Genomic DNA, 9,076 nt, shown 5'->3' with positions numbered 1-9,076 from the left:
TCAAAATAAGAAAACTGTGAAGTTACAGAAACAACATCCTGATTAAGTGATAATGATTTTGTGTGTGTGTATGTGTGTGTGTGTGTGTGTGTGTGTGTGTGTGTGTGTGTGTGTGTGTGTGTGTGTGTGTGTGTGTGTGTGTGTGTGTGTGTGTGTGTGTGTGTGTGTGTGTGTGTGTGTGTGGTTGTGTGGGTGCGCCCGCTGTCAGAAGCTGTGCGTCAGTGTGGCAATAAAAAAAAGACAACCCCACATCAACCACACCATGTGGTTGATGTGTAAACTTGTTACTGGACTATTCTTATCATAAATCTCTCTTAAGGGCAGTAATGTCTCACTCTGAATCATTTTAAAGAATTTGTTTACATTTTTAATCTCGCGAAAAAGAAAGAAATATATGAGCATGCATAACTGTGGATTTATAACATGAGATCATTGTTTTTCTGCTATCAAATTCCCTGTCAATATGGAGTCTGAATAGGAAAACATGCTTAAAACTAGAAAAAGTGCTCCTCGGAGCACAAGTCTCCGCCAGGTCAGGTAGGTTATTATGGCCTCCTGGTGGCGCTATAATAGGCCAATGTGAAAAGGGTGCCATTTGTTCCTCAACGTAGTGCAAATGTGCATTCAAAGTTTCACCGCAATCGGACGCTGCGTTCATGATTTGCGGCATTTTGTTCAAAACGGGCCACTCCTGCAAACATTACATGTCAATGTTAGCCAATCAGGATGGAATATAAAAAATCTAACAGATCCGTCTTGATCACATAACTATAGAGATCATGTGTACCGATTTGCTTGAAATTTGGATCAAATCTGAAGGCTTAATATCAAAAAATGTGTTTTACATAAGTCTGCCTCCTGGTGGCGATATAAAAGGCAAATGTGAAAAATGCAGGGCAAAGGTTTTTCCTTGGCCTGTCTAGAGAATGTGCATACAAAGTTTTACACTGATCGGTGCAGTTATAGGTAAAAACACGAATCGGCCTGTTACAGCGCCACCATGAGGCTGATTTGAACATTTTCAAATGGCATTTCTTCCTCGGCCTAATGGGAATGTGTGTGCAAAATTTCACGGAAATTGCATGCTGTGTTCATGATTTGAGGCATTTTGTTAGAAACTGAGTACTCCTGCAAACTTTGAAAGGCAATTTTTGCCAATCAGGATGGAATATGAAAAATCTGAAATGAGCCGTTTCTTTTAATGACTATAGAGATGCTGTGTACCGATTTGGGGGATTTTGGGCCAAAATCTGTAGGAGTACTGTCCAAAAATGTGTTTTGCACAAATCGGCCTCCTGGTGGAGCTATAAAAGGCTCATGTGAAAAATTTGGAGCAGAGGTTCTGCTCTGGCAGCCAGGGAGTGTGTGTGCACAGTTTCGCTGCGATCAAGCCAACAGTGCCAGAGATTAGCCGTACACAAAATGACAGAATGACGGACGGACACACGGACACACGGACACACGGACGGACGGACGGACAGGGGGTAAAACATACTCTCGCCATGCCTTTCGGCCTGGCGGAGACAATAATAAATCATATCACAACAGGGTCATCAGGGACAGCTAGTACCAGAACAGAACACTGCTACAGCACCAAACAGTACCAGAACAGAATCAAATCATCTTTTCAGTCTACTTTAGGCATCTCTGTATTTTTGTGTGAGCAGCATATAATTTGAAGTAGGGTTTACTGTGTGTAGTGTTGAATTTTCCATTTCAGATTCACTAGAATATGTGTTAATGCCAACAGCTTCCTGTCACAATGCCAGTAATGAAACTGTGAAGTTAAAGAGAAACCACACCCCGATGAAGAGATAAAAATGAAGAGAAGAGTTGATGTGTCAAAAATAGAGAGATAGAAGACAGGACGTCTTGTTCTGTGAAGGTCCAGTTCAGACAAGAGTGACTGAATCGTCTAGAAGCAGTTATGACTCCAATAATGCTGCTGATTCTGTTGTGGAGTTCAGGTAGGACACTGTTTTAATGATACTTGTTAGTTGATGTCACTTGATTTTAAAATATTGCTGATCATCTTTAAATCACTCAATGGTTTAGGGCGGGACAAATATCCCTGATTTGACAGACATTGAGGACTCTCAGGTCATTTCAAGTCATCATGGACTGGTCTACTAAATATTACCAGAGATAAAACAGAACATGGTCAGGCAGGTTTTAGTCATTATGCTACTGTACACACATAGTTGGAATATACATTAATTAAAAAAAACTATGACTTAGAAAACACTCGAAGATTTTGTTATTGCAAGGATCATATTGTATTATAATTATCATAGTTGTAATGCATTACAATGTTTTTATAATGTATTATTATCACTGTTATAACACATTATATTGTGATATAATTCAGGTGTGGCACTAGGCAGAAACGTTTTGTGTGTTGTTCTTGCATGAACTGAATGCTATTTTCTTCACTTAAGGCACCCAATGAACTCTTATACTTAGTTATAATCACACTATAATGCCTTATAACAATGATTATAATGCTTTATAAAATTATTATATATATTTACAACTATGATAAGTATATTATTTTCCAAAAGAAAAAAACAAATCCAAAATGTTCCGAAATTTAAAAACGAATTTCATTTTTATTTGAAAGAATTTAATACATTTTCAACTTTTAGGAAATAGTAAAAAATTCTGCTGATCTAAAAGCTCCCAGTGCGCATTGTGATATTGAAAATTGGCAAATTTCACTATTAAATAGGGCTCAAATGGTTAATTCATTATGTATTTTTGTAAGTTTGGGTCCCAGGTAGACATACATTTTTTATTTTGGGTCTCGAGCTGAAAAGTTTGGAAACCACAGGTCTAGCACACATTCTTACCTACAGTATAAGATTACCAGTTGGAGTTTGTTCAAAATCGTGCCCTCAAGTCACTCTGTAGACTGAAAGGATCCCAATGACAAACAACAACAGTCACGGTGACGGCACAGAACGGCAATCATAACTTTTTTAGTAGTAGCTTTAAAGGAGTAGTTCACCCAAAGAATTACAGTACTTGTTTTCTATCAATTACACACCCCATAAAGCCTTGAATTCATGGAGATTTTTTTGTTTTTGTCGCATTCCTAACCCTAAGCCAATAATTTGATGACAAGTCGACTCAAAGAGTCCGTGGGTCTCCTATTGACCGATGACCTGGTCATCAAATTATTTGCTCAGGAATGCAACAAAAACTAAAAAGTCTCCATGAATCTCCAATCTCCAAGGCTTCGTGGGGTGTGTAATTGATAGAAAATAAGTCATTTGTGGGTGAACTAGTCCTTTAAGCAAACGTGGAAGAACAATACATGGATTACATTAAATCTTTCTTGAATAATACTGTGTTTCACAACCACCACGCAATAATGTAAAAAAAGAAGGGAACATTTTTGAATATTACATAAATTGCAGTGATAAACTAGCATTGTCGTAGCGACAAGTAAAAGCATAATATTTGTTGGATGAAATCTTGTCAAATTTAGCTATTGTACAACTTCATGGCAAATGGCAACGGCCACCGCAAGCTTTTCGTGGAGACTCAGTTTTGCGCATTTATCCTCATGTAATGTTGGATGAGCTGAGTGTGTGAGTAACATATGCACGAGACATGGCCACACACTGTGTGTGGCCATGTCTTGTGCATACAATATGTGACACACACATGTGTCACAGGTGTACATTATGGTATGTTATTCAGTGCTGTATGCTCAATCCATATGGAATTTTCAGTTCAGTGGGTTGTCTATTGTCATGGTGTAGTGTAGTCATATTTCCAAAGCAGAAAGGGACATAATGAGTCACAAACACAAAACATTACAGAGCTGCATTTTCTGAAGAAAATGTTGCATGTGATATTAGCAACATGTAACTGTTATTTGTGTGTGTATGGCTGTGGTCGAGACTGCCGCTCACATTTAGCAGAATACGGTGGAACTCTGCTATGTACGGTACTGGCATTGGGATAGAGGCCATTCATCAGTCATTCGTGCTTCGTGTTATCTTCCTCTTGCAAGGATCCATGAACTCTGTTACAGTGAAGCCCATTTATTTTGTGATTTTTCTCCTCAGATCTCCAAGCTAAACAAACACACAACAAAACAGGTAGAAAGAACAACTAATTATTATAGATTTTAGACTCAAATGTTTTACTCTAATTAAAGTAACAATATTTGTTGTTATGCTTACTCTCGTCTATGTACAGAGCCTGGTGATTTCAGGTTGGTGGGAGGAACCAGTAACTGTACCGGTAGACTGGAGATGAAACACAAGAGAGAATGGAGACCAGTTGATGGGTCTGACTGGAACCTGAAGTCATCAGCTGTTGTGTGTAGACAGCTGGACTGTGGCTCTGCTGTTTCAACAGAAAGGAATTCTGTCAGTTCCACTGACGGACTGGAAGTGATCTGTTCAGGTATTGATGTTTATTGGCCAAACTTTGCACTTTGTACAAAAGGACTGTGGTACAGTTATACCACCCCTTTTTCATTCTATTTAGCAGAATAATAAATCTGTGATTCTTCCCACAAATACACACTCTCTCTCTCTCTTTCTCTCACACACGCACGCACACACGCACGCACGCACGCACGCACGCACTCACGCACTCACTCACTCACTCACTCACTCACTCACTCACTCACTCACTCACTCACTCACTCACTCACTCACTCACTCACTCACTCACTCACACACACTCACAACCTGTGTCTCTCTCTCTCTCTCTCTCTCTCTCTCTCTCTCTCTCTCTCTCTCTCTCTCTCTCTCTCTCTCTCTCTCTCTCTCTCTTTCTCTCTCTCTCTCCAGAGTCAGTGAGGTTGGTGAATGGGACTAGTTTGTGTTCAGGCAGAGTGGAGGTGAAGTCTAATCGGACGTGGGTCTCAGTGTGTGAAGGTGACTTTGACCAGCAGGATGCAGGGGTGGTCTGTAGGGAGCTTGGCTGTGGGGCTCCTTCAGTCCTCCAGGGGGCGCTCTATAGAAACATGAATGTGCTAATGTGGAGAAAAGAGTTCCAATGTAAAGGCAATGAGTCTGTTCTCCTGGACTGTGGAACCTCAGGCTCAACTAACAGACCCTGCTCACCTAACAAGGCTGTTGAACTCACCTGCTCAGGTAAAGACAAACTAGACTTTTGGTTTGGACAATTATTTTATTGTGAAAGTTATATAAATATTTTACTGCTTATACTCTCTTGTCTCTGTACAGAGCCTGATGATATCAGGTTGGTGGGAGGAGCCAGTAACTGTACTGGTATACTGGAGTTGAAATATCAGAGTGAGTGGAGACCAGTGGATGGGTCTGGCTGGAACCTGAAGTCATCAGATGTAGTGTGTAGACAGCTGGACTGTGGCTCTGCTGTATCAGCAGAAAGGAGTTCTGATTCTACAGATCAACCTGTGTGGATGATAACATCTTCCTGTGTCGGGTCTACGTCTTCACTGAAGGAGTGTGCAACAAAGGCGTCTCTGAATTCCACTGACAGACTGGAGGTGATCTGTTCAGGTACAGTATTGTGTGTGTGTGTGTGTGTGTGTGTGTGTGTGTGTGTGTGTGTGTGTGTGTGTGTGTGTGTGTGTGTGTGTGTGTGTGTGTGTGTGTGTGTGTGTGTGTGTGTGTGTGTGTGTGTGTGTGTGTGTGTGTGTTTGTGTGTGGGTGTGTGTGTGTGTGTGTGCCAAGAATGCATAATTCATGACGGTATAAGCTCTCTCTCTCTCTCTCCTCTCTCTCTCTCTCTCTCTCTCTCTCTCTCTCCAGAGTCAGTGAGGTTGGTGAATGGAACTAGTTTGTGTTCAGGCAGAGTGGAGGTGAAGTCTAATCAGACGTGGGTCTCAGTGTGTGAAGGTGACTTTGACCAGCAGGATGCAGAGGTGGTCTGTAGGGAGCTTGGCTGTGGGGCTCCTTCAGTCCTCCAGGGGGCGCTCTATGGAAACTTTGTGTCAATGTTGAACAAAGGCTTCCAGTGTAAAGGCAATGAGTTGGTTCTCCTGGACTGTGGAACCTCAGACTCAACTACAAACACCTGCTCACCTGATAAGGCTGTTGGACTCACCTGCTCAGGTAAAAGATAAACTACACTTGTAGTTTGGATTATTATTTCACAATGAACATTATGTAATTTCTTCCTCACTTTCTTGTCTCTGTACAGAGCCTCATGACATTAGGTTGGTGGAAGGAGCTAGTAACTGTACTGGTATACTGGAGATGAAACACCTGACAGAGTGGAGACCAGTGGATGGGTCTAACTGGAACCTGAACTCATCATCAGCTGTAGTGTGTAGACAGCTGGACTGTGGCTCTGCTCTTTCAACAGAAAGGCATAATGATTCTACAGATCAACCTGTGTGGATGATAACATCTTCCTGTGTTGGGTCTGAGTCTTCACTGAGGGACTGTGGAACAAAGAAGCCATTTAATTCCACTAACAGACTGGAGGTGATCTGTTCAGGTAACACAAACAATGACTTCATAAATGACAGTAATCTTTTGTCTCTTGTTTCATCAGGATTGTATGTAACGTCAGACTAGAGCTCCATCTGCTAGCAAGAGAGAGAGAGAGAGAGAGAGAGAGAGAGAGAGAGAGAGGAGAGAGAGAGAGAGAGAGAGAAAGGGAAAGGGAAAGGGGCAGAGGGAGAGAGAGAAAGACTATTTCATTCACACAATAACCCGGTCAATGGTTGGTACCTCAAATTGAACACACTGATTGACAGTGAAACAGGCAAGCTAATAATGTGGTGCTAAGTGGCTCATTATCAGCTTGAATATATATATTGTATTATATAGGCTACTGTATATAAATATAAATACAAGACAGGGTCTGATAACAGCGTGACTCCCATGTGGATCTCAGACCTCATGTGGCCTGTGTATCACTTCAGTCATCTATGATAATATATGACTCCATATTTGGGCAAGGTTTCAGCCCAAGCCGACCACCGTTCACTTCCATTAAATTTATTTCCAAAAACATAAGTTATATTTGTAAAATATATAACAAATAATACATGTGAAATCTGCCGCTGACCCTCCCTGCGGTTTCAAGGGTTTGTGAGATTCACCCCGGACAAACAGACAAACAAACAAACAAACAAACAAAGAAACACACAGACAAAACCTCTTCGAGAGTCATACAGAACCACACCGTATTAACCATAATTACTGCTCTTTGCATGCCTAATACTGACAGAGAGAGAGAGAGAGAGAGAGAGAGAGAGAGAGAGAGAGAGAGAGAGAGAGAGAGAGGGAGAGAGGGAGAGAGAGACCGCCTCCTCACACCGACTGTAGGTGCGGGAGGGGCCAACGTCTCAGAGGCTGGCCTACCCAGCAGTCACAAAGACTGTAGCCCTTCCAGATGACTAGATGTAGTTAGGTGATCTACCAATATTTAGCAGAAAATGTCAGGTGTACTCGTATGTAAAGCTGTCTCTATGAGTACAATGAACAGATGCGGACGAAGACTGTGTTCACTCTATATATTGCAAATTATTTTTAGGATCAGAAATAATAGTGATGTAGTCTGTCATTTCAGTCTGTCTGTTCAGGACTAATGATGTTTCTCATTTACAACACGTTTGATCTCTAGCTGTGGTTTAATCTCATTGCCCATTCTCTTTACATATCTGATGTTTCAGCCAATCACTTTTGTCTTGTTACAGATCTGCTGTACAAGCCAAACATCACTGTCACTTCCATAAATGGGGTTCATGAGGGACAGCAGCAGGGGATGCAGGTGTTAAAGGGTTCAAACTTCACCATCACCTGCTCCATCCGGCCACAGTACCCAGGAGGCTCCTTCCACCTCGCCGACACTGAATACAAAATTACACACACACAGCCGGCTGTCAATCACTCGGCCAACTTCAGATTTCCTTCAGCAGACCACACCCACCAAAGGAACTACAGCTGCCTTTATCACGTTAACGTCAACCTTTCTCGTAACTTTTCCTTTAAGAGCGATAGGGTGGTCCTATCTCTCAGTGTCACAGGTAACCTGAATGAAATTTTAGTCACAATATCAAACTCAATCAAACAGATACATGAAAGTAACAATGAGGGAATTCTATCAAATAAACCTTTTTAAATTGAGAACTCTCTTTCTTTCTCTCTCTCTCTCACCTCTCTCTCTCTCTCACCCCCACCCCAGACTCTGTGAGGTTGGTGAATGAGACTAGTACATGTTCAGGCAGAATGGAAGTGAAGTCTAAGCAGTCATGGGTCTCAGTGTGTGAGGGTCCCTTTGACCAGCACAATGCAGAGGTGGTCTGTAGGGAGCTTGGCTGTGGACCACCTTTCGTCGTCATGGGGGCACTCTTTAGAGACATGAATCGATCGACATCGATCTGGACCAAACAGTTCCAGTGTGCAGGCAATGAGCTGTTCCTCCTGGACTGTGGAACCTCAACTATAAACACCTGCTCACCTGACAAGGTTGTTGGAATCATCTGCTCAGGTAAAAGATAAAAACCTTTGGTTTGGAGTATTATTTTATAAAGAGAGTTATTTCACATTTTACTGTTACTCTTATTCTGTTGTCTCTGTACAGAGCCTAGTGATGTCAGGTTGGTGGGAGGAACCAGTAACTGTACTGGTAGACTGGAGATTAAACACCAGAGTGAGTGGAGACCAGTGGATGGGTCTGGCTGGAACCTGAAGTCATCAGCTGTAGTGTGTAGACAGCTGGACTGTGGCTCTGCTGTTTCAGCAGAAAGGCATCCTGGTTCTACATATCAACCTGTATGGAAGATTACATCTTCCTGTGTTGGGTCTGAGTCTTCACTGAGGGAGTGTGGAACAAAGGAGTCTCTTAATTCCACTGACAGACTGGAGATGAACTGTTCAGGTAACACTAACAATGATTTACAGTGAATTTTACAGTCTCTGGCATACATTGTACAAGTTTTGAAATGTTATTACTACTCACGGTGAGTGTAGTCAGTAAATCGTCCATGATGTAAAGCCAAAGCTCACACTGTACAGTCCAACCACCAAGCCCGACCTCTGAGTGCTCTAACCTTGGGTCACTAGGCTTTCCAAGCGGAGGAAAGCTTGATTTTCATTCCAAACTGACTAGTGTG

General features: G+C 41.9%; 1 protein-coding gene across 4 annotated transcripts in view; it reads left to right on the top strand.

Moving 5' to 3' along the window:
• Window positions 1-1,870: 1,870 nt before the first annotated feature.
• Window positions 1,871-9,076, top strand: part of LOC308075851 (scavenger receptor cysteine-rich type 1 protein M130-like) — a 16,619-nt gene continuing 9,413 nt past the window's right edge. For 2 of the 4 annotated variants that reach the window (XM_080415828.1, XM_080415827.1), the window contains exons 1-10: window positions 1,871-1,967; window positions 4,077-4,109; window positions 4,210-4,419; window positions 4,812-5,117; window positions 5,211-5,507; window positions 5,760-6,062; window positions 6,151-6,450; window positions 7,658-7,987; window positions 8,146-8,451; window positions 8,545-8,841. In XM_080415828.1, the coding sequence (XP_080271954.1) occupies window positions 1,928-1,967; window positions 4,077-4,109; window positions 4,210-4,419; window positions 4,812-5,117; window positions 5,211-5,507; window positions 5,760-6,062; window positions 6,151-6,450; window positions 7,658-7,987; window positions 8,146-8,451; window positions 8,545-8,841 (2,422 nt within the window). In that variant the 5' untranslated portion in view covers window positions 1,871-1,927. The remainder of the gene's footprint in view (window positions 1,968-4,076; window positions 4,110-4,209; window positions 4,420-4,811; window positions 5,118-5,210; window positions 5,508-5,759; window positions 6,063-6,150; window positions 6,451-7,657; window positions 7,988-8,145; window positions 8,452-8,544; window positions 8,842-9,076) is intronic. The other 2 variants (XM_080415829.1, XM_080415830.1) reach the window with 2 other exon arrangements.

This window comes from Gymnoscopelus braueri (genome assembly GCF_963280865.1).
Source record: "Gymnoscopelus braueri genome assembly, chromosome: 20".
NCBI lineage: Eukaryota > Metazoa > Chordata > Actinopteri > Myctophiformes > Myctophidae > Gymnoscopelus > Gymnoscopelus braueri.
Note: the sequence above shows the minus strand (reverse complement) of the source record. Positions and strands in the feature narration are given on the sequence as shown.